The sequence below is a fragment of the Herpailurus yagouaroundi genome, unplaced genomic scaffold, assembly GCF_014898765.1.
Source record: "Herpailurus yagouaroundi ecotype Mexico unplaced genomic scaffold, PumYag 140, whole genome shotgun sequence".
Taxonomy (NCBI): domain Eukaryota; kingdom Metazoa; phylum Chordata; class Mammalia; order Carnivora; family Felidae; genus Herpailurus; species Herpailurus yagouaroundi.
The window spans coordinates 85,574,428-85,600,227 of record NW_024412395.1 but is presented as its reverse complement, the minus strand read 5'-3'; the positions used below and the strand labels follow the sequence as shown (position 1 = coordinate 85,600,227).

The following is a 25,800-nucleotide window of genomic DNA, read 5'->3' as shown; positions in this document are numbered from 1 at the left end:
AGAACTTCACGTTTGGACATGTCGGGGGGAGGGAGTGAGCTCCTTTCATTCTGCCCCCTTTTGGCCTTCGTCAGTGGCATTTCCCTACCTTCCCAAATAATGACGAGCACTGAAGCAAAACAGAAGAGTGTGTTGTATGTGGGACCCAGTCGGGGAGAGGCCCAAATGAAACGGCTCTCTGTAAAGCCTGACCACATTGGCATAGAATGGTCTATGAGCATTGCAAAACAGTGGGGAGAGTGGAGAGAAGGTTGTGAGGCTGTGGTGGACCCTGAGGCATCCTCCCCGCACACCCATTTAGAAGGCATAAATGGAAGGCTAGGGCATTGTCTTGCTTACTCCGGAGGAGAGCGGTAACCAAGATTCGAAACTGACTTAGCTGACTCTTCTAACCGTGCAAACGAGCATGCTTCCGGTAAAGAGAATTCAGTGAAATTCAAATGAGCAACCAGTCAGCAAAAAACTGCTGCTGACATTATTAATCTTCCAAACTACCCAGATCTATCATACACAGAAAAACTCATCATTGGGCACTTGTGGAATAGGTATCCCTCACTTAAAGGAATGGTCACTGTCAGCAAAGTTTGCAGCACAGAGACTTTCTATCAAATCAATCTGTTCTCCCATTGATTTCCATTACAAAATCTGAGATGCATTCTGCTGTTAAATCCCATGAAGCATGTACCAAACGCTTTGCAAATGGCATGTTTAAAAGAAAAATGATAATATTCGCATAAAACATTGACAGTGATGTTTAATATATTAATAGCAATGCTGGGCTACATTCAACATGTCACTGCAAACAAATACTCAGGATGAAACATAACACAATTTTCCAAACTGTGCCTCACGGGCTGTAAGGGGTAATAATCCCTAAAACATCAGCAACTTGATTTCACACAGGCTTCAAACTGTCTTGGCATTCCTATCATTACATAGCCAAAGGAATTCTTTTATTATTTAAAAATCTTTCCTCGTTTTCTGCTGGCCTCTTTCCCAAAATCTTTGTCCGGAACCCCCAGAATAGCTTCTGATGCTATTCTTAGGTGGGGAAGGGAAAATGAGCCTGCTAGGTTCCATCACAGTGGTTTATCCCACTGCCTGCTGGGGTTTCCCCATCACTGAAGCAACTGGGCCTCTCCTGGAAGGAATGCTGCAGAAGGAAGCAGTGGGTCTGTGAAGGTTGGACCAGACACTTCAATGCCTTTTCAAACTTCTAAGATATAATACTACCAACATTGGTAATGTGTCTGCTTGCAATTCTATTTTCAACCTATGCACTCTGCTTAATATGTTAAATGACCAAACGCTTTGCCTACTGTACGACAAATGACTGAATGTTTCGCATCATATATTTTTTTTAAATTTTTAATGTTTATTTATTTTTGAGAGAGAGAGAGAGAGACAGACAGACAGAGCGTGAGTAGGGGAGGGGCAGAGAGGGAGACACAGAGTCTGAAACAGGCTCCAGGCTCTGAGCTGTCAGCACAGAGCCCAACGCGGAGCTTGAACTCACACACCGTGAGATCATGACCTGAGCCGAAGTCGGTCGCTTGACCCACTGAGCCACTCAGGCGCCACGCATCATAGTTGTTGAATAACTAATTGAATTTATGTGACGGTTTTGTTCTTCATTAGAGGATACTGACGCTTGGAAGTGCTGGTAGCTTAAGCTGGAAAAGTGACTACAAGGGTGCCTGGGTGGCTCAGTCAGTTAAGCATTTGACTTTGGCTCGGGTCATGATCTCGCGGTCCCTGAGTTCGAGCCCCGCGGCGGGCTCTGTGTTGACAGCTCAGAGCCTGGAGCCCGCTTCAGATTCTGTGTCTCTGGCTCCCTCTGCCCTTCCCCCACTTGCACTCTGTCTCTCTGTCTCTCTCAAAAATAAACATTAAAAAAAAGTGACTGCAGATATTAATCACCACAGGAATAATGCACTACAGGTCATAATAACATTAAATGTTCAATTCTAAGTTCTGGGTAGGACATTCCTGACAGTAAACTTTTAAAGAAATTTTTGAATGCCTTACCTTTATCACTCCGGTAGGTCAATTTTTGTTAAGCAAAAGACTACTTGAGTCAGAGCAACATGCTCATCACCAGCAATGTGCCTTTATCCTGTTTGTATGACCCAATACAATGAAGAATTCAACATTCAGGGTTGGCTTTAACATTTCGTGAAAAAAAAAAAAAAACATTTTGTTTTTCATTAAACTATAACATACCCGAAGAATTCTGACAAGCAATAGCAATATTGGCATGTTTTCTGGAGATCAGCAAACTATCTGCCAAGAGTTTTTGGTTAATTCGTTAAGACCAAGATTTCTTTCCTTCCTTCCTCCCTCCCTTCCTCCCTCTCTCCTTTCCCTCCCTCTCTCCCTCCCTTCCTTCCTTCCTTCCTTCCTTCCTTCCTTCCTTCCTTCCTTCCTTCCTTTTTTTTAGCTCATCCTGTCCAGAAACCTCAACATGTCAGAGTGTCAAAACTGAACACATCCAGGGAGCCAAGCCCATGCTAACTATACTCCCAGAAAACAATTATAACTAAAATGTCTTCGTATTGACAAAACAACCAAAACTGTCACGATGAGCACGGGGCTCCCGTGGTTGTAGCCAGTACATTCTTTCCCTGCAGGCAGAACAAGGGGGAAACCAAATTATGAGAAGATAGCAAGTACAGAATGAAAACAGAAGGTGATGTCTATCGGTGAGGAGTATTTTTTCCAGGACATGAGAGCCTGATTAAGGTGCCATTTTTTTTCAAGGATGAAACAACTCTTTGGTTATATGTATATACCTATGTCATTCACTCTATGACACATACGATCATACTTTTTCTTCCAGATTCAAACCGTGTCTCTCAGTCTTGTTTACTAACCTCCACCTCCTCTGACATGCTTATTTTCTGTGATATCATCAAAACATGCTCCCTAAGTTCACACGTTCTTTCATTGTAGTGAGACTGTGAAGGGAAGCAACAATCCTAGGTATGTGGAAATATTTATTAATGACATGGCCACCTATAAATGAGTTCCCCATTCAAACATCTTTTGAACACAAGGCTCCCCTCCTCTACTCCCCATGGTGGTAAACATTTGTAATCCAATGCAAATAAATTTAGTTCTATTGCGAAGTGAAATTGCAAATCTTGCGAAAGGTATAAGGTTTCGTGATGTCAGTGAAAGTGAAATTGGTAAAGCAAGTAGCAAGTGAGGGTCTGTAAAGTTAAACAGACAACTGAAGGTAAAATCAACAGGGATGAAGACTATGTTGATGCTTTAAAAGAAGAGAAGACGATACTTCGAATATCACAAAATTAATTGAGATCCCGGGGAAAACTGATGAAGCCCTCGAACATTTTAATAAAATGACCCTCCTTTTGATTATGGCATAAAAGTCAAAAATGAACTAAAGCATGTTGTAAGGCTCTTCACGTTTGGTCAAAACAAATGAAGCCAACGGTAATCTTGATTTATTGTTTATTCATTCTAAAATTAGCATAGTGGTACTTACAACATAAATTTTGTTCAATAAAAGATAAACGTATTCTAATAACGTCGAGTTTTATTTTCAGGTGAAGTCTACTTTTCACCAGCTGCTCTGAGATTTGGCCCCTGCTTTAAGTAGATTTATTTTTAGGAGGCTTTACCAGCGCTAATCACACATGGCTAATAAGGACTTCCTATACTAATGAACAAGACTTTTCTAGTAGAAACAGTCTGATGTCTCGGTTGCGTCTATTTACATATCAGATTTTTACTATGTTGTTCATAAAACGTCCTCAATTCTTAGTTTTGTGGGGTGGGGGAGGCAAACATTATTTACTCTTAGGTGTTTCCTACGGGATAACTTTCAAAGGGTGATATCATTCACAGTAGTATCAGTGTCTCCTAAGGCAACGTGTGTAGAGGTCACAGACTCTGGAGTCATCTTGGAATCAGACCTATATTTGAATTGGTTTGTACCACCTAACAGACATATGGTAATGGGCAAATTATGTACCCTCTGAATTTGCATACCTTCATCTGTGAAAATGGAGCAGGGACAGCTCCCTCACAAGATCGTGGTGAAGATCGGATGAGAACATGTCTAAAATGCCTGATCCAGAGAGGGCATTCAATATATGGTGCTTAAAGTGGTGATGTTTATTTTTGGTTTGTTTGACCGCCAAAGTTCCCTTGTGATCTTAATTTGTTGATTATTCTGTACATTCAGATTCTTTGTATGCGTTTTGCAATGTGAAACTAGGGTCTCTAGGCTATAAAAAGTAGCTTTTTGAAATGTGACTTTAGGAGTGCCTTGTGGCACAAATCTCTTAGAATGAATTCTAAAATGTTCCATAAAGCTTTGAAGAGAGTCATAATGAGGTCTTTCAGACTGACACTGTGAGATTTTGGTTGAGTTCTGTAAGTTGTATGGTTGATATTTACAAGGAGAAAAACCTCAAAGGAAGCCCCCCTTCTCCACACTGAAGCATTTTTGTAAACACATCTTGACTTAAAACAAGAAACTTAAGTCTTTCACTGCACACAGACCCCTAGGCAAAGCAAAGTCTTGAAAGTCAGATGCTCCTGGATTTGAACCTCTGCTCAGTTCCTTCTCAGTTGTGTGACCTTGACCAACTATTTCTAAGCCTGTGTATTTTCATCTATAAAGTTGGAGATACAAAAATACTTCCGTCAGGTTGTCGTGAGGATGAAATGAAGAGCTGCATATAAAAATCGTTTGTGTGCCCATACAGCCTGGCATACTGAAAGTGTTTAACTAGTTAACTATTATCTGTATAATCTTTGAACTCACAGGTTAACAAGAATGTCATATTTTGTTCAAAAATGGCAAGAGGGTAATGCACAAAACAGAAATGAAGTTCACTTGAGTTCAGACATCAAATTACATGCTTTGGCCTTGCCTTGCCTTTGGCTTCTTGAGTTTCCCTGGGTCTAAGTTCTTTTCCTTCCCCTATTTACTGGAGAACTTGTTTTCTGCCTCAGGGCTTTTCAATGGTCTCTTCCCCATCCCCCCACACAATAGGAACATTACATTCGTAATACTTATTACAAATTGGCAAGGGGCTTATACCGCTCCTCTTAGTCTCTAAGACTTTGGTATGTCCCTTCCCACCACCCCTCCATGGGTCTCATTAGTTCAGATATCTTATTTGGTCTACTTAGCCAAAGCCAGGAGATAATGACGGTTAACATTTAGCATCTACCTAATAGCACCAGATACTATGCTAGGTGAGTTGCAAACCTTACTTTGATTCTTCCCAACATCCAGGCGAGGCAGATACCATTATTTCTATTTCTGAGATGGGTAATCAGAGGGTCCGAGCTAGGAAGCTCAGTCACAGGGCCAGTAAGCAGCAGCACCAGTGACCATAAGGATCAAGTTAACGCATTAACTGGGATGTGATGGCTCTAAGTGGTTTTCTACTTCTGGGAAAGGCCCATCTGGCCTTTCAAAGAGAGGCCTTCATGAGAAGTACGCCCTGTGCTAACACATATGTGTGCTATCATGATATCATCCTATTCATGTAGCCGCTTAACCTTTCTGTACCATCATTCCCCTAGCACTACTAATGTGTATATACCTCATACTAAATGCACTAAGATCCTTGCACGTCTTATATACACTCCAGTAACTCTGCCAATTATTCTCCTACAACGGATGCTGTAGGTCTAACCAACAGAACTCCAGACATCACAAAGCGAATAAATTAGACTTTCCTCAAGCCCAGTAATTTGTTTCATTTCCCCTGGCAAGAACTAAATTTCAAATTATGCTCGTTCTATAAAGCAGAATCTTACAAATATTATGATATGGAGTCCCACAGAGTCAGAAGGAGAGAAGGCTGAGAAGGGCGACTAAGGTGGATGGGTTTCTTTTCTTAGGAGTAAAATTAAGTTTCTCATCTGAAGAAGTACCGAATTCTGCAGTCGTTCCAAAGGTGTAGGCTTGGCTCATGGTACATTTCAGGGAAACGTGAATCACACTGACCACGGAAGGTCAAGCAAACAACTGGTCGACCCTAGAAACGTGCGTGTGCAGGGTTTGCATCTAAGAGAGGAGTATCTCTGGATAGTTCTACGTGCCAGTTCCAGAGCCGGATCCGGTTCCGACTCTTCACCACCGCAGCTCGCTAGACACCTCTCTCCCTAAGCCACATGGGGAGACACGGAAGCTGCCTGCGCCCCGCGTCGGTCCGGGCGCCTTCCATTCTGACTCCCACTCCCGCGAAATGTCCCCTTTCGATCGACGCTAACTGGGCGTCGGCCTCCCGACGCGGACCCCGCGTGGGGTCCCAGCGAGGGGAGGACGGCTGGCGGCGCGCACCGGGGCGGGGACTGCGTGCGGGGGGCGGGCGCCGGTCGTTGTCTCCGCGCCGCTCCCCTTTGTTCGGTTCCATTGTGTGCCACTTCCTCCTCGGGCGCCTCTTCCTGCGCCCTGGCAGCCTGTGGGCAATTTGTGAAAGGGCTTTGGGGACCTTTTTCTTTCTTTCTCGGCTTATTTTTTAGTGAGTCCCCCCCTCCCCCCTTTGCACGCCTCTCCCTCGCGGCTCTCCGCCCCCGGGTCCCGGAGCCGGGCGGAGTGGGAAGTGTCACTGCCTCCTCCCCCACCCCCCGACGGCAGCTCCGCCGGGCTCCCGCCCCGCTCCTCCTCCAGGAGGCATCCTAACCCCGCATTCTGGACTTTCACCTCCTGACCGGCCGCGTCACCGCCAGGAAGGCGACACGCGACCCCGCCCCTCCGAGGGGCGCAGGCTCCCGGCGCCCGGGGCTCCGCCAGGCACCGAAGCGAAGGTCGGAGGCCGGCGCGCGGCCCAAGCCCGGCCGCCTCGGCGTCCCGGGAGCCGGCGCGAGTGTCGCCGCGGCCCTCCCCGTCCCTCGCGCTCGCGCTCCCCGGCCGCCGCGCGGCCGCCTCAGCCCCCTTATATAGCCCTCTAAAAATAGCTCGCCTCGCACCGCCTTGTAAGGCAGCAGGGAGATCCGCAGCCCGCCAATCCGCGCTCGCCGCCAGAGCCGAGCCCCGCCCCGGACCCCGCTCCGCGCTCCCCATTGGTCCTCAGTGACTTCATGAGCCCCCTGTTTACCTTACATGGTCACACGCGGCCTAATGGACGCCCTCCTCCGAGATCCCACGGCTGCGCGGAGAGCCAGGCGGAGGGGGGGAGTTTGGGGAGGGGGAAGAGCAGGAGGAGGAGAAAAGGAGGGGGGAGAGACTACAAACTAGCAAGGAGGGGGGGGGGGGTGCGGGGGGGGGGGAGGGGGGGGGGGGGGGAGAGAAGCGATCGCGAGAAAAAAAAAAATGCAACCTCCCAAAATAAAGAGCAAAGATTGCATTAGGAGCGAACAGCGCTGCAGAAATAGATGGCAGCTTCGTGTCAGTGAGTTTGCATCCCCCTTCCTGATCCACGAGCTGGAGTGATTAGAGCCCTGGAAGGGAATTGTTACTCCCGTGGAGAAGTCCCCTTTTCCTGGCAGCGGTCTGCACTTGTACACGCTGGATGCCTCTCTCCATCCACCCCACTCACTCTCTCCTCTCTCACCTCCTCTCTTCCTCTCTCCTGCATTGATTTTTTTTTCCTTTTTAGTTGACTGAAACAAAACAAAACAAAAGGGCCACTGGATGTCTGCCTTCTTGGGGGGTGAGCCAGACAGACTGACAAACAAACAGACCCAACTGTGTTCGGGGGAGGGTTTCTCCTCCCGTTTTGCCCGGCAGCAGCAGCATGGACGTGTTGGCTAGTTATAGTATATTCCAGGAGCTACAACTTGTCCACGACACCGGCTACTTCTCAGCTTTGCCATCCCTGGAGGAGACCTGGCAGCAGGTGAATGATTTAAATTACTTGTGTAAATCGTGTGGTGGCGGCGGAGGCGCAGGGGCTGCGTTGGTGTGGGCTCGGGGTTGAATTTTTTGTTTGTTTGTTTTATTCCCCCCACCCTTTTTTGGCTGTTTGTTGGTTAAAATGTTTTCGGAAACAGTCATCTGCGCTTACCTCTCCACCCACCCTCTAACCCCTTAGCGTGCTGAGCTGTGCAGCCGGTCTGAGCTGCCTGCGTTTCAGTCACCAACACACATCCTTGCGCACACGTTGTCGGGCTCACTGTCCCCAGCACAGACCTGCGTAACTTCTGGGGTTCGGAGGAACCGGGTGGAAAGGTGGTTTGGGGCTCGATGAGCCATTAATGCCAGGATACCGCGTCCCTACATGCTCGAGCTCTACCTGCTTGGTACCTTAAATCGGGTTCAGTTCTTTCAACTGGTGCTGACGACCGTCAGATGGGGGTCAGGAGGTAGGAGCATAGCGGAGTGTTTTCCCAGTAATTAGCCAGTGTCAAGACAAGAGAGAAACTTGATTTTGAGATTGAGGAGGTGGGCAGAGGGGAGAGGAGCCCAGTGACAAAAGATATTCCAGGATATCTAGGAGGAGCACGGGAAGATGTATCTACCTAACGCTGACCACGCATTGTAGGTTTCCCCAGTGCGATGCCTCTGTACGTGTCCCTGTTTCTCTTTTTTTGTTTGGGGTCCCTCCCTAGTTAGACAGCACAACCTCTGACAAAGGGTGGTATGTGCTTCCGTGCCTCTGACTTTGTCTTAGAGGACTAGTTAAGAAACTCCTATGATGCTGAAGGGCACCGATGCCAAGTTGGCTAGGCGTCCCACTGAGGGCAAAGTGGGTCTGGTGACAAGTTCACTGGGCTTTGTGAAGTGGAATAAAGAAAGTGCTGGTCAGTGGAAAGTGCTAGGTCTGCTGCGGAAACAGTGGTTTTCTCAGCATGGATTAGGAGCTGCTGAAGGGACACTCTGCAGGAAAGATGGTGGGTGGGGGGCGGGGGGTTGGGGTATCCTTTAAAAATACTACACTGTGCCCCATGGAACGTCCAAGAACACAGGCTGGGTTTGCACATCGGACGTGTGAACTCGCACAGTCCGTCCTGGAGAAACCAGCCTGCCCTTGGGGAAGACCGAGAGAGGCTCCGTGTGTGGCTGCTCATGTAACTTCGCTCCATGACAGCAGCTTGTTAAGGCTAATGAACGGCTGAATTTCTCCTGCCAGGATCCAAAGCGGGATTTGCCAGCTCGAGGCTGGGAAGTAACAGTTGCCGCTTTCGCGGGTGAGGTTTGGCTTTTGGTGTAGGGTGAAGAGGGGCAAAGCCGATCCTCTGACTGTACCTTTGTTACTAGTTACTGCTCTCCCCTGGTTAGAGGCTGTGAGTTTTCCTCCAGGTACCGGCCCCTGTGTCCACATGTATGTTGCTGCCCAGGGATGCTGGCAGATACACTCGACTTTGTCTCTCAGCGCGCACATAGTTCATACGTTTTTAGCGCAAGGCATTTCTTCAGTGCATCCTTCTTCCGCCCCCCCCCCCCCCATCCTTAATGAGACTGTCTCATGAAGGGTCTCCATAGATCTTTTCCTCCTTTTATTTCACATGCTAATTAAGCCAAAATGTGGCCAGAATTTCATTTTCCGAAATAGCCTCCATTTCACATTGTCAGCCCACTGGTGTCAAACCGGTTGCGTATTAACGACTGTCTAGACAGGTTAGGGTAGGGAATCTGTTGATTTAGTCAGCCTGCCCAAGGCAGCCCTTGTTTGTGACTAACTGTTAAGCAGTGTTGGAGGGAAGAAAGTTGGCTTTATTTGTTACGGCGTTCCCTCCTGATGAATCACACAACTTTGTTTTGGTTCAAGTTTTCACAGTAGTAAAGCCTGCTTCGGGGGAAGGCCGCTCCAGAGGAAACCTGCTTTTCTAGATCTGGTTTAGAGCGTCCAGGAGAAAGTCTGGATATGTAAAGAAGCATCACTGGTTTGATAATTCGGGGATGTGTTAGATCTATTGTTTCCTCAGAAGCCTCCTCTGCTTTTTCTTCCCCCTCCTCTCTCTACCCGTCTCCACTCACCTCCTTCAAGGAACCTCTAGCTTAGTTTCTACCCGGAATATCACCCCCCCCCCCCCCGCCCTCACACACACACCTCCCTCCTTACTTCTTGCCTTAACCCTCTCCAACTGGCAACTACTCTTACCTTAAGACCCTTTGCCAAGCTGTTTGAGAAGCAAGCTCCTAGTCTATGCCGAAACATAACTTGTGGGGAAGCGCTACTAAATAAGATACCACTCCAAGGACCTTTCTGCCCTGCTCTCTATAGTCGCAACTGCTCTCTTTAAAGGTGACTATGACTCTTAAGTTCATGCTGATGACAAAACCTCCAACCTCCATCGCTTCCTTCCTCCCTCTCCTTGGCCCTCCCCTCCCCCACCCTTTGCTGCTTCTGTGTATAAGGAGAGGGGGGATGGTTATATGCAACTGCTGGGGCCAAATCAACCATCAGATGGTGAAATTTTGAGACTCCTTTGCTCAAAATGGCTTAAGAAGGTTGTTGCAAAGAACCCCAGGCAGGAGGAAGTTTCCTGATGCTCTGGGGTAATCAGATTTTGGAGGTCAAATGGGGAGCAATTATTAGATGTTCTCTGCAAGTGAACAGTGTACCTGGCCTTGAGATGAACGAAATACAGAGATTCTAATAATCTGATTTGGTTTGTAGAGAAAGAGTGGCTTGGATGATAAACCCAAGAACATCTGTGCCTTTGAAAATTAAAGATGGACTATTTGGGGATGTTATTTTAAACTGGGGGCTGGGATCATCGTCCTGCTTAACCGTCAGTGAGCTTGGGATGGTCCTGCTGTCACAGGGGTCGTCATTTTGACATTGGGCTTTCAGGCAGTGATGTCTATAGCAACATACAGCTCCAACTCTGAAAATCATTGCCGGTGTAATTTTAAAATCCAGATGGACATCCTACATTAACAGCTCTCCATTCCCCGGCTCTGACTGCATACTTAAGCACTTGGCCCAAGTAACATCATCTCTGCCTGTCATATAACTGTAAATTACACTGTGCTTCTGTGGTCTATTATTTTATGGAATTTAGCTGACGCACAACTCTTAAGGCTACTAGCCTTAAGTTCTTTGGAAACTTGCAGGAAATTTTCCAAGAGCTGTCTGAGCAAAAGTAGGAAAAAGTCAAAGGTAGGACAGAAGCTGGAGTAGTGTATAGGGTACCACTTGCTGATGGATAAAGGGAAACACATTCATGAGTTTTGTCGCCAATAGAAATCATGATTTTTCTGGACCCGCTGTTGCCTTGGAAAATAAAAAGGATTTGATATGATACACTTGGTTATTTTTCTCCGAGAAGCTACAAAGACTTTTAGAATCTGGATATATTTTCCATACCTCGCCTGCTCTTTCAGGAGTGCGGGTCAAGTAATGAAGTTCTAAGTTGTTATTTGCACTTAGCTTTGCTTCATGTCATTGAGGAGCATGGTATGTTTGCTTGAAAACTCTTATGGAATTATGCTTGTCATTAATGCTGATTCATAATTGGCAGATGGGGTCAGTTTCAGGCCTCCTTTTTGCTCAGAGAAAATTTTCCACTGCTACTGGAAACAAATAAATAAATCATAGAACATTCCTCCCTCCTCCCCCCATCCCCCCATTGTTTTAAACTAATGGCACTTTAGTAAGAACTAAAGTGTCCCCATAACACTGCAATTTCATCTTGGTTTCAGGCACCCTGTAACGCTTGTTACAAGGGCTTTTGATACGAGGCATCTCTAGGGGACAACCTACAAAAATGGTTGCCTTCCAAGAACAGCCTCATGATACCAGGGATGGGATTTGTTCTCTGAGCTACATTGCTGCTTCCTCTTTTTGGTGCCCTGGCCTGTGCACTGCCGTCTACAGGCCTGAGCGGCCAGGTGCTGTCTCAGCCGGAAAGACAAAGCAAACTGTAGGGTCCCTGCATCTGTAGGTTTGCCTCTGTCCCCAATTTGCAGAAAACCTTGTCATGAATTAGAATTTCTTGGCAACAGCACCACCCAGGGAAATTTGTAGACACAAAGGAGCCTAGCTAACCACACTGAAAGGATAAACTAGCTGGCTTTTTTGCCTTTTTGTATGTTATGTGGGTGCTCTTTAGTTACCATCAATCTATTTTTTTTTTTTTTAATTTGAAATAATGACTTGGGAGATGAAAAAAAAAAAAAAAAAGGAAAAGAAAACTGTCCTGTAATTCAGATGTTCTTCATAAGGATGCAGTCACTAAGTAAATGTAGCTTTACAAATGAAAGCACATGTGTATGCAATCAATCACACACTTAGCCTTTCTTTAATAGATTCTTTCCATGTTCTTTTTAATGGAGACATCTTTGTGTCGACTTAGGGGTCACGAACACGATCATTCCATCTACCTGTTTGTCGTTTAGTATGTTAAAGGGAGTGGATGCTACACTGCAGATATTCTCATTACATCTGTCTTCCGTGGGGGGATAAAGGAAATGGTGACTTCTTTGTTCTCCATGCAACTCCCACCACCCCCCCTACCCTGAGGAGAATGTGATGTTGGGGTCCAATCCATTTAAAGGGCAGAGCAGAAGATGCACTGTGACAGCCTCACCCTGAAATGATTTACATGTGGGTATGTCAGAGACCTTCAGTGTTCAGATGTGGGTTCTCCCTCTCTTCCAGCCCATTTTAAATATAAATGCCAGTGGGGGCTCTTTGCCTCTCCACTTAAATGGGACTAGTTTAGAGAGGGTCCTAATGGGGCTTTTAGTAGCCACTCTTATAAATCTTCAGATTCTTCTCCCTTCAGAGAATTCCTGTATTTTAACTTTTTGAGTCCAAGAAGGCATTGCAGTCTTCTTTAATCACTCTGTGCCCGTTGGGCAAAGGAAAATACAGTTTACTCTGGCCAGCCCCAACTGGCTCGTGTTGATCGAATGGCTGACGCCCCCTATCTCTGCAGTTTGTAGTAGTGGGCAAGGAGTTCTTTATCTCCTATGCTGGACCCTGTGACTGGTGAACGCAGACTACTCTGTGATTCTGTTCACTCAGTACGTCAGTTAGCATGTATGTTGGAATTAGGATTTGCTGAAAGTTTAGGACAGCTCCCCGATTTAACCTGAGTGGTGCCAGGAGAGTGAGGGGTGGAGATTTGGTCTCTGCAAAGAAATCCCTTTGTTTTCCTGAATCATCTGAATGCTTACTTAGCATAAACAAGTAGAAACATTTTAACCCAAACTGCTGAATCTTAACAAGTACAGAGATTGGGAAGCTCTACAACTACTAATAGCTTAAAATCCGTGGAACGATTTGCAGTACCTAATCATGAGCATTTCATGTAACGTGGGCAACTTAAGAAACACCCCTCTACCCTGTTACATCGTTTGCTCGCCCTAGAGCATCCACCTGAGAAACTGTCCTTTCCCAATTTGGTGTAAGAGTTCCCCAAGTAAATGAAGCATTGCCTTTACCAGGATATGCTTTCACTTAAACACGGCCATGATCGTGTTCCTTCCCCTTCCTTGCCTTTATCTGTTGCTGCTCATTTGGAGGGTTATTTCTACCATCTTGACTCCTTTTTGTTTTCCTCCCTTGGTATTTTGGCGTGCCGGAGAACTTGCTAAGCGTCCTGCTAAGGGTGTTGTGTCCATTTCTCCCTGCAATAGAGCAGCTTCTAGCTGTCCTCGCCATCACATGCGTCGTAACGTTGGTATCACGGCCAAGAGTCCGCAGCAGTCTTGGTTAGGGGTCCAGTATCAGCCTGCTTGAGGTGTGGGTGACTTCTGATTTCATGGCGATACCGTTCCTGATTGAGCTGGTGAATGCAGTCGGTCACACCTTGTGAGATTCTCTTTATTTATATTAAAACATGGAAAATATGTCACAGTAAAGACTTAGTCCTTTCTTAATGCTGGTGAGGTGCAAAGAGACTCTTGGGGTGATGCAGAGTTGACTTGGATATAAGCTTGCGAGTGAAGGTTACACTGCAGGTACTTTTTACTACATATCTGCCCTCTAAGCTGGACTCCCAGTAGGGGAAAGTCAACATGTTCAAAATTCAGTAGTACAGAATCAGAACATAACTGCCAGAAAAAGAAATTGTAAGTCTTGTGAGTTTTTGAGTACTGCCCTATGCCTATCTGTGTTTCCCCACTTTGCTACAACCTTGTTCATAACGTGTGCCTTAGATTTACTACTTCCTGTTGCTCTTTTAGCTAATGGCCTGTCGGGGCTGGTGGCCCTTGTAGGGCAGATGAGTATACAGTGTGAATACACATGTCCATAATGGCCAGGAAACAGCATCCATGTCTGTGTCATTCGGAAATGATTAGAGGTAATTAAAATAATTAATGTAGAGCCACATGCGATATCTATTTCTGAATTTGGGTTTATTGACATTCCCTGAGGGTCCATATTGAAAGTCAGGCCCCAGGCCTCGTACCAAACCTAGGAGCATAGAATCTTGGAATTTCAAATCCTGAAAAGGGTCTTGGTTTCTTCAGTTCAAAGACTGTAGTGTTGGACCAAGTGGTTGTTAAAGCAGATGAGGCATTGAACCCTCCAAGGTCATACACCTGTGGTTAATAGCGCTGGTGGTTCCAGGGCTCAGGACCCTTTTGGATGCCCACATCAGTTTGCTTGCTTTTTGTTACACTGTCTGAATATAATTTGAGTCACTTCTCATTTTTAATTCCTCTCTCTTTTCCTCTCTCCCCTTTAAGGGAACAAGAAAATGCCCTTTTTACTTAGAACAGGACTAGTACATGGAATTTTGGAATTATCTGGGGCCTAAACCAAGCTCTTGGTTTTCTTGGCTAAGGCTTGTGTGTATGATTTAATCCTTTTTCCACTTTTAATAATGTGTGCTAACCTGGAAAATGTACACTGTCCTGAAGAAAACGAACAAAAGCCCCCAATTATATGTGTAGGTTTGTTTACAAAAGGACTGTCACTTAAATGATAACACGTAGAGTGGGAGTAAAGAGGGTGTAGGATGTAGGCATTAGGGGGGTTGGATGGACCATAGAACTGGGGTTTTATGTCAAAAGCATCGAATGTTCAATGGCTTTGTCGCTGACACCAGGCCAACAAAGGGACTGAACAAAACTGTAACAGCAATCATGTGCCAATTCAGGAAAAAAAAAATATGAAGTGTTTCTAAGTTTCTAGAGCAGGTTGGATGGGCAGTGAGGTTGTAATGTTCTACAAATTTAAACAACAACAACAACAGCAAAATACTCCATATTGGGATAAGCAGTTGGGAAGAAAGTCAACTTCTGTAACCTTTCAGAATGTCCTTTTGGGGCTGGTGGATGAAGCAGGCTTGATTCCACATGGCCATCCTGAGCAAAGGAAATGAGGGGTGCTCTTTGCCCCTGTGCCTGATGATTTTTTTCCCTTCTCAACCCAATCTTGGGATACTCTCTGTGGGAACGCATCTCACTGATGTTAGAAGTCGCGGTTCCCTCTCTAAAGGAGACTTCTTTATTTCCTCAAAGCTGTGACCTCCATCTCCAACTCCAGATATGTTCTTGAATTTCAGGCCCCACTTTTGGATTGAAAACATGGGACTGACAATAAAGCCCTTAGGGGTTGTCCCAGGATCATCCCAGTTGAATGTGTTCCAAAGCTTGAACTCAGCAACTTCTTTTCCCCTCTTCCTGGCTGCCCAGTTTCTTTTTTGAGATGACCTTCTTTTTTGTGGTCTAGGTTTGAAAGCTCTAGTCATCTTTGGCTCCTCTCTTCCCTTGAATCCAATCAGGTGGAAAATCCCACTGATTTGGCCCCTGACATACTACACCGTGCTCTTCAACTTCCTGCTCCCTCTGCCATTGCCCCAGAGCAGCCCCTTGCACTTCCCCTGGACTGACTTTCTACCTCCATCACCATGTTTTCAAGCTGTCGATGGCTTTTTCTCTCTTGCACATAGGATGAGGCCAAACTTTAAGGACTTAGGATATTCTAAGATGTTCCAGTTCCCGGCCTGGGTGATAGTCACATTTCCCCCTCTTGAGTGCAGTAAATGCCATCCAAACTGGATGACTGTGCCTTTCCTGCTTCTGTCTTTATTTCTGTCATTTGCTTTAGCCTTTTCCTTCTTCCTCCCTCTTCCCTTCTGATTCTGTTTGTCCAAATTCTACCCATCCTTTAAGTTTCAGATGGTTGCCACATCTTCCAGGACACTCCTTTCCCTTCCCTTGGCCGATAGTAATTGCTACTATTTGTACGCTCTTGTGTAGAGCTTTTTCATTTTTCATGATGCTTTTTAGTTTTGTCTTATAGTACAATTTTCCTTTCTTTTTCTTTTCCTTTTTCCCGCTGACTTAGTTTTCCAATGAGGTGGTATATTTTAGAGCAGAGTTGATGCCTTGATTATAATTTTGATAGTAAACTTTTTTAAGGTTTATTTATTTATTTTGAGAGAGAGAGAGAAAGAGAGGGGGAGAGAGAGAGAGAGAGAGAGAGAGAGAGAGAGAATCCCAAGCAGGCTCCCCACTGTCAGGGCAGAGCCCGATGTGGAGCTCGAACTCATGAAAAAGGAGATCGTGACCTGAGCCAAAACCAAAAGTCAGATGCTTAACTGACTGAGTCACCCAGGTGCACTGCTAATAAACTTTTAATATGTAACCCTTCAGGTTCATAGAGAGCTTTGCACACAGTAGGCATTCAATACATATGTAGCGATTATGATATGACAGGAGTTAACATTTGACTATGTCTGCAGCAAATAGTTCTCAATCATGGGTACACCCCAGACGAATTAAGTCAGTATCCCTTTGAGCGGAAGCCAGGCATGGTTGTTTTTGTTGTCGTTGTTGCTGGTTTTTAAGCTTCCAGGTGATTCCAATAGGTAGCCAAGGCTTTGAGCCATTAAGCTTCAGAGAGTTAATATCAGGTGTATCAGAGTCGTCGGTGCCTGCTGCTTATATGGAAATACCTGATTTCTTGTGTAACTTGGAGTCCAAGTGTAACAGAGGTGTAGAATAAAGCAGGACAGTGCCGGTGGATGCACTTCATCCAGCTCACTGGTTAATAGCGACTGCCCAAGGGTTGTTTCATCCTTCTTGTTTTGCTTTCCCTCACCTTAAAGTGTCAAGTGTGGTCCCATTTGGCTCACATTCCTGTGACCCTCTACAGGTTTACTTAACCTGGTCAAACTCCGTTTCTGGTACCTTTGTGGTGTTGGGCGTTCAACTGCCGCCATGCCGTACTTCAAATAATTCATTCGCGGCAGGCCCTTGACCATGATTTTCCACTTACCTCAGCCTGCTCTGTGGTTTCACAGGGATGGATGCATGCATGAACATCTGTTGGATGATGCCAGATAGACGTTAGGAAGCAGCTCCCCATATTTCTTACTGACCTCACTGTTTGGAAGTAGATTCTGTTTATAAAGGATTTCAAAGGGCCCATGTCTCTAGTAAGAGGAGCAAAAATAAACTGTGGAAAAATTGCCACGGAGGACATCCAGGCAAGGAGGCTGCCTCCTTGTCCGTGGAAGGCTTAGCTCTTGTGGTAATGACCGTGGCATGTGGTGATCTTCACAAAGAAGCCTTAGAAGTGCCTCCGTTTCACACTGTGATGTTTGCGAAAATGTATGTACTGTAGCTACATCCTTTTATCTATAAACTGCCTTTGATGGGGGTACGGGTTGGGGAGAAAGAACATCATGAGAGGAGCTCAGAGCTTAGGGTTGAAGGATGCCTTTTGGAAAGCTCAACCCAGCTGTGAAAACGGCAATTAGCTGTGGAGCAGTTGCTGTGCAAGGGAGTGCCTGCCTGTTCCTGACCCCGCTCCATGGGCTCATCTTCCGGAGCTCGGGTAGCAGGAATGCAACGGAGCGCTCACGGTGCTGGCTCTTATTTTTGGAGAGGCGGCACATTTGTCAGCGCGCAAAGGAGTGGAAATAGATTGCCCCCGTCCCATACCTTTTGAGCTTTTGATGTTTGTTCATATGGCCACCATAGATCCCGATAACAGAGCCCAGTCCCTGCGTATGGTGATAGAAGATGTCTTCTGGGAAGAGGCCCCGTGCGGAGCTGATTCTCCCGTAAGCCCCTGGGGATGCTGCTCCGTGTCAAATTGAGCCGTTGGGTTCACTTCTGTGTTCTTAAGATTGTTCAGCCCCCACCTGTGCATTTGCCTCTCTCACTCAGTGTTCAGTATGGACCAGGAGATAATTTCCTCTGTGATGGGGATTTTCTCACTGCTTTTGAGCGTCTAACAAACATCTGTATTAAGCTTTTGTTCGGAAGGTATCAGGGTGTTGTGCTCATGGTCTCTTGTCGTTAGCACGTTCCTCCTGTGGCCAAGGAGCGGGCAGATATTACAGAATTTCCCGTTCAGAGGTGAGAAAATGGAAGCAGAGGAAGATTGAGCAAGTTGTCTTCTTGTGGCTGCCAAGTAAATGAGTTGCAAGACCAGTGGTGGAACACGTTTTCCTCTTCCCTCTTTCCACCCGGTGACTCTTCCTATCGCCAAGTAAGCATTATAATAATATCTAATATATGTCTAACATCTTCATTCCTGCCGATGATCTCACTGGAGCACCTTATCTGCAGCATTTCATTTAGTCCTTCCAACCCTGTGAGATACAGATTCTGTGGATCTCCATTTTACGGAGGGAGACCTCGAGGTTGGAGGTATTAAGTGGCTTGGAAGCGATTGAGCCAGGATCCAAACTCAGGCAGTCTGCTCGACACTCTGAATTTTTAACATTTATGCAGACTCTTGATTAGATAGGAGACACCAGGGCAGAAGCTAAAGACGATGGCCTGGCAACCAATGGACCTGTATGGATTTGAACCGTTCTCTGGTATGGCTTCTTTCTGGGGCTTGGTTTTGTCATCTCTAAGAGGACTGGATTGTGCTACATCTCCTTGAGGTCACAGTGTTTGGTGGTAGCCAAATTACACGGAGGTGTTGGAATAAGGCAGAGCTGAAACCTTGAGACAGCGTCTCTGAGCCTCATTCTGGCGTCTGTGGAATGGAGTTAATAATGCCCATGTAAGGGCAGGCACGTTGGCTCTCTGGCCCACGGTCTGGCATGTAGCATCCACTTAACAAATTCCCTTTCCTTCTCCATTTTCAACCATCCTCCCTCTCCCCAATTACGGTGCCAAGCGACACGATGCTCTTTTCTCTAAATGGTATCACCGGAATGGCTAGGGAAAGGTGAATGGTGGAAGGCAGGGCGAGAGTGAGGGCTGGGCATCGGGCATGGCATTCCTTCATCCATCCCACAGGGGAAGCTCTTGTGAAGTCTCTTATACTTAGACCTGGGGCAGGACTGGCCTGACCGGGGGCCTACATGACGGGCTGGCCCGCTCATGCATGTGTCGAAGCCATTCCCCTTTCTTTCTCTCCAGTCTTACTTAGGACTTACTTCTCTTAAGTTTTTCCAGCATGTGGTTATGTTTTAAGAGCCAGAATTAGGCATATATAACATAATACCGTGCTGGTTACTACACCTGCCATTTCTGCCTTACCTGATGACTGAGCTTACAGCAGCTTATGAGAGTGAATCAGGTTTTATGAGATCTATAAATATCTCAGATAGGATTTTTATTTCATTTTCCTCCTTCAAATAAGACATAATGGAAGCACTCACATACACAAGGAATATTCTTTCTGTGATAAAGTGGGGCGTTTTTGAATTGGCCTCTGAAAAGCAATAATTTGATGTGGTTGTTCGTGTTGGGAGTTTTATGGGGGAGGGGGAGGAATCACGCACATGCTGCTATAAAACGCCAAGATTATTTCCTCATACTGAAGGTTTAGCCCAGCACCTATGGAGAGATTCATTTCAGGGATGCCAGCTCTGTGTGCAGACTGCCTTCCCTCCTTCTGTGGAGTGTGTACATTTGTGTTTTCTCAGATACGTAGAAGCCAGAGAAGGAAGGTCCCGTTGGTTGGCAGGAGGGGGGCTCCTTGAAAGAACATTTCCAGTTCTTTGTCTAGTCTGCTTCCGGCTGTCTCGAGAGAAAATGTTCTCATCCTTCTCCCCACTTCGTAGATTTCCTGGGAAGACTTCATACGACTTACTATATCCATGAGATCTTTTTCCTGGCATTTCACTTTTTAAAAAGTTCTCAAGTGGATCGCCTGGGTGGCTCAGTTGGTTAAGCGTCTGACTCTTGATTTTGGTTCAAGTCATGATCTCATGGTTGTAAGGTTCAGCTCCACGTGGGGCTCTGTGCTGACAGCGTGGAGCCTGCTTTGGGATTCTCTCTCTCCCTCTCTCTGCCCCTCTCCTTTCTCTCTCTCTCTCTCTCTCTCTCACTCTCAAAATAAATGAACATTTTTAAAAGTCCCACACTTATCCAATCTTGTAAAAATATACATTAGCCAATACCAGGAATGGATAGGAATTTTCTTATATTGCTCTTTGAGACGTATTTCGAAGGAACCTTGAACATGTAACTTAGAAAAATATTTTTAAAAACAAGATGTAAGGATTCTAAGTACCCCACTTTTTCTGCCTGGAACATGGAAGTCAGAGCTCCATTTGCCGCTAATCCAGGTCCATTGTGACAAATCTAACTACAGATTTAACTACCTGAGTCTCTGGTTGCTTAGGTGTTGTTTCGTACAGCCTCTCTCTGCATACATCCTCCCCTGCTTGTCAGTAGCTTTGTGTTTAACTGGATGGTAATTTGTTTTCATGTGAACTTAGTATATCCAAACCCAAGACTTGCAGAAGATTTTTGCTTTAATATCATTTAGTTTTTTTCTATTTAACGTCATTTTAGTCTGCAACATAATCCTGCCATTTTGGCTCACATATACCCAGTGTTTTGCGCTTGTCATCAAATGTTGTGACCCCTCTGGTCCTTAGGTGTTAGTATGTTTCCTTGTGCGTTACACCGTGGGGTAGAGCTAGGGAAAGTTAGATTATCAGTGATACAAGCAGGAAGCTTCTAGGTTGAACTGGCTTGAAGAGGTGTTTTATTTGACCAGCACACCTATTTCAATTTTCTTTTTAGTTTGAATGCTTTTAGACAGATCAGGCACTCTTCAATTAACCTTGTACCGATTATTTCTACCTAGCTTCCTTCCTGATCTCTGACCTGGTGAGCATGCGTCTGGATTTGTGACCCTTAGACTGGCAGCTCTTGAAGGCACCTTCCCCTCCAAAATGCTATGACTGGGGGACAACCTTTATTCCCCCGCTCCGCCCAGTGTCAAACCGGTTGGCTTTCTGCTCTTGCCCAGAACCCATTTTCATTGCATCTTAGACTTCTTTGCCTTGTTGAGTGCCTTTGTTTAGGATTCTGTCTTATAAAGCAGCTTCCAAATTGCATCTGAATTTCTCCGAGTCATCCAGGTTCTGTTGTAGATCTTCAAAATCTGGGATGGAGAAGACCATCTGGTTTACCCCTCTCCCTGCCTGCACCGAGCAGTTGCTCCAGAGCATGTTCATTCCTTATTGGTATTTGCAACATTTTCCAATTTGGAAACGGAGCTTCCTGAGCGTGCAGCCTCCCCTTGGTCTAAGTGAGAGCAAAAGGGACAATCCGAACTAAACATATTTTTTGGTCAGACAGCCCTCCTTACCAAATGACTGCTATTTGTCAGGGTTTCTTTTGTCACTCCCAGAGACCCGATGGGTCAGTGGTGGGAAAAACTCCTTTTGTGGAAGAAAAACATATAGCCAGTTCTGAGGTTTCTTAGTCTGACATAGAGACATGTTGTACAGAATCCTATTGACTGCTTTAACGGCTGATTTTTTGTTGTTGTTGTTGTTGAGGTGGATTTTAGACGACTTGTTTCACTGAGGAAGTGATGCTTTTTGTGTGAAGAACCCCAGGGCATTATAATAAAGTACTTTCCTGAGAATCCAGTAATTTGCTTTCTTCCTACCCTTGGCACGCAAATACTGCCAGCAAGGCACTTGGCCTTCATTTTCTAATGCTTTCAGGATGCTGTTCTACATTTAAGGTATTTAAAAAAATATATTATGTTATAGTGGCTCCCTTATATTAGTAAGGATATCACTTAGGCTGACCAGATGGTGATTTTCAGGGTCATTCTTTTCCTGTTTAAAAAAGCCATTCCTTTCAATTACTTGATGCTGGGGGTTTCTCCTCCTTTTCTCCAATCTCCAGTTCCTTTTCCTTTTTAAAAATTTCTGAGTGCTAAGTAAAGGTCGAGGGTCATTATCTTGTTCATATACATATTCATTACTTTTAACCTAATAACTATTTACCTTCCTGTGTGAATTAGCTACCATTAAAACATTTCTGAAAAAATATTTCTAGGAAGGAAGGAAAGAGAGAGAGGAAGAAGGAAGGAAGGAAGGAAGGAAGGAAGGAAGGAAGGAAGGAAGGAAAGAGAGAAAGAGAGAGAGAAAGAAAGAAGGAAAGAAAGAAAAATGTAGACGTTATGTGAACTTAAAATGTTCTGACACAGCTTTCCATGAAAGAGAAGCAGAATGCAGAAAAACCTTTGTCTTTCTACCCAAGATGTGTCTGCCTACTTCTCCTCCTGCTTTTGCCCCCATGATCTCCTTTTTATGCTCCTTATACATAGAGGCTAGGATTTTACAAATATTAGAATTTGAGGACCATGGGACACCTTATTGCAATTCCTCTCAATTTGCAGATAACCTGTCCGAGCCTTAGAGATCATTAGGTAAGTCCAAGGCAGTATTGGGCCTTCAAGAATTGTGAGTCCCTTTTCAATATTTTAAATGCATTCCCATGTTAACACAATGCATGGTGCAGCACAGCTGAAGACCGTGCCTCTTAAAGGGCTGGCTGCACTTCTTGAGCTTCAAGAACACTGTTAAATAACAAGGAATCACCACGGAAAGTAATCTTTTCCCCTTTTCAGTTTTGTTTTTTTTTTCCTTCCAGTCCCATGACCAACTCAAGGAGAAAGACTCAGCTTTGTAGTGGTATGTTTTTAACAACAAAGGCTTGATAATCTTTCCTTTTTTTTCCTCCTCCATCTTCTCTTTTCCTTTTCTTGCATTCTCACTTTCTCTTTCTCTCTTTCCTGCCCTCCCCTCCCTCCTCCATCTCCCTCCTTCTTCTCCTCCTTTTCTGCTCCTTCTCCTTCCCATCTCCTTCTCCTTCTTCTTCTTCTCACAAAAAAGAGAACAGATCTCAGACCCAGAACTATTGGCAGGCGAACACCTAGCTAAAAGTTACTATCATTTTGCTTCTCTTGTTTTTAATTTTATGGTTAGCTTTTATGGACGGACATTTACAGGACAAGTATTTAAAAATACATGTAGCCTTGATGCATGCATAATGCCTTAGTGAGGCAATGAAAAAAGAAAAGGATAAGGAAATGGTTGTACAGATGGAACGCTGTTTTGGTAAAAATACAGAAAGGTAGAATGCAAATGGAGTTTGAGAAATCCTAGTGTGGTAGGAAAGTCAAGGGATTTGGAGTCAGAAAACCTGGAATTTTGTCCTGACTTTGTAAGTATAAACCAGGGCAAATTGCAAAGTTGCATTTTCCCATCTGCAATGTGGGGATTATAATAATAGGATTGTTATAATCAAATGATACATGGATGTGAAAGTGACTTGTAAACTGTCACATGCCATACGGTGTTATTATTTTCTCTTCTTCGGCAGGGAAGGCTTTTGTTTCAAGCCTTGGACTAGCACCTCTTGTTTGCTTTCTTCCTCCTTAGGATTTCTGTTCAGTTTTCTGGGCAGGGATATAGTTGCTTCTTATTGGCTCAAATAGGGCTGTTATTTGTGCCTTACTCATGGCACTTTGAAAGAATTTTCCTACTGGCTGTCTAAAAGCAGGGACACAAAACTTTCTACTTTATGTGTGTGTGTGTGTGTGTGTGTGTGTGTGTGTGTGTGTGTGTGTGTGTTGGCTTTTCACATAAATTTTGAAAAAGTAAACTTAGTTTATAGTCGATAGTATGTCAAAACTTCTGGATAAAGATGACACATTTGAGTTAATTTTTAAGATAAGTTTTTAAAGATTAAAGTATTTTACCATTCACAAAACAGTTGTGTGCGTGTGTGTGTGTGTGTGTGCGTGCGTTTGTACCCAGAGATGAAGGAAGTTTGGGGTTTGTGTAGAAGTAAGAATTCTGGGGACAGTTTGCTTCTGAAAGTGGAAGACTGTGTGACTCATTAACAATGTACTGTCACATGTTGATAGATGATAAGAGGATGGGGACTTACCTGGGTAGGAAGTCCTAGACTTACCGTGACCTCTTAGCTTGACTTCCAGGGAAACCCAGCTTACGTTACATAGGGATTGGAGTGACAGTATGCTCCTCATAGGAGGTAACTATAGATAAAAAGGGAGGTTGATCTCTACGACGTGAGGGCCACACCGACTCCACTAAGGATGCTCAGATCTCCATGCTACTTAAGACAGGTGCCATACTGATGAGGACTTAGGAGGCCAGTGTCGGGTCCAAAGGTCCAGTCGCAGACTGCCTCACCTGGAGCACTGGTGGAAATGGGAGCACACCTCCTCTGTCGATGAGGAGCCACCAGGGTTTTAGCCTCTCTCTCTTTCGGGCTTGAGTGGCTCTGTCTTTCTATATCCATTAGAAGCGGATGGAAGTTTGCACCTGGGATGGCCCTGGGGACCAGCCTGTGTGGTGGCTTGGCACGGGCCGCTCTTGCTCTGTCTGCTGGGTCCGATGGCAGATATGGTTCCTCCCTCGGTGTAGGTAGACTGGGACGGGGCCCCTGAGGCTCGCAGCTTCCAGTTTGCTGAAGCTCCAGACCTTCAACGTAAAGTGGAGATGAAGAGGGCCAGAATATCAGCCTCTCAATCCACCTCTGTAGGGATTTGTCAGGACACCCCTTTGGCTCAACCTCCCGCATGAGAAATCTGATTCCGGGGTCAGGAATGTGGCAAAACACTTGACTATGCAGCTGGGTTTTTGCCATCAGTGTGATTTGCAGGGAAGTGGGGCCATAAAATGCTTGAGATCATGAATTGGACGGGCTCCCCATCTGGAGAACCATACCTTTCTCTACAAAATTAAATATTTATATACTTTTAGGGTTTAGTTTTGAGTTTTGTTTTTTTTTTTTTAATTTTTTTTTTAATGTTTTTATTTATTTTTGAAGGAGAGAGAGACCGAGCGTGAGCAGGGGAGGAGCAGAGAGAGAGGGAGACATAGAATTTGAAGCAGGCTCCAGGCTCCGAGCTGTCAGCCTGGAGCCCGACGCGGGGCTCGAACTCACGGACCGTGAGATCATGACCTGAGCCGAAGTCGGACGCTTAGCCGACTGAGCCACCCAGGCGCCCCTTGAGTTTTTAAAAGAGGATAGAAATACGCTCAACTATTTAAAAAAAAACAAACAAACAAAAAACCCACAACATGCTCCAGATCTAGTGGTAACATTTCTAAGTTCACGACAAATAGCTTTATTGGAAAACATTGTTTTGTTTTTTTAAAGAAAATCAAACCAGTCCTAAGACATTTAAAGAGCTGGCTCATCTGCAGGCCCGGCCAGCAGGCACCACGTGGGCAGCAGGGGCTAAGGGCTGGTGTTGGCACATTCTGTTAGCAGAGAGCTTGGCCATTGTCACTTCCTCCTCTGCCTCCCGCTTGAGGGTTCCTCCACAGTAACTTTCCCCATCAGGCACTGACTTAGTTTCCCTTTTAAAAACATTTTTTATTTTCGAAATAATTGTAGACTCAGCAATGAGTTGCAAATCTAACCGAGTCCCTTGCGCCCTCCACCCAGCTTCCCCCACAGGAGACGTCTTATTATATAGCTATCAGATGGCTTAGTTCCTTCTGAGGCACTTGCTCGGAGTTAGTGGGGTAGGTGTGGCAGAAAGAAACACCTAGAAAAGGAGGGGCAAATGTGGTTGTGGGCAGGGATAGAGCAGTGAGCTAGAAGGAATCAGGTCTCCCAACCCCAGCCTCTTTGTAACGGGGTTCTCTTGGCTGTTAAAACGAAAAGCCAATTGTCTTCTGTGTAAATGAGAAAAAAGAGTA

The 25,800-nt window shown here is 45.3% G+C and overlaps 1 protein-coding gene and 1 long non-coding RNA gene across 4 annotated transcripts in view; one reads left to right on the top strand and one right to left on the bottom strand.

Moving 5' to 3' along the window:
• Positions 1-3,457: 3,457 nt before the first annotated feature.
• On the bottom strand, positions 3,458-7,194 carry LOC121030971 (uncharacterized). The gene is made up of 2 exons (XR_005790481.1): positions 7,086-7,194; positions 3,458-6,447 (listed from the first exon to the last, which is right to left on the bottom strand). It is a non-coding gene; the product is annotated as an uncharacterized LOC121030971 (long non-coding RNA).
• A 58-nt stretch (positions 7,195-7,252) lies between these two features.
• Positions 7,253-25,800, top strand: part of KLF7 (KLF transcription factor 7) — a 91,829-nt gene continuing 73,281 nt past the window's right edge. For 2 of the 3 annotated variants that reach the window (XM_040476013.1, XM_040476011.1), the window contains exon 1: positions 7,253-7,826. In XM_040476013.1, the coding sequence (XP_040331947.1) occupies positions 7,725-7,826 (102 nt within the window). In that variant the 5' untranslated portion in view covers positions 7,253-7,724. The remainder of the gene's footprint in view (positions 7,827-25,800) is intronic. The other variant, XM_040476012.1, reaches the window with a different exon arrangement.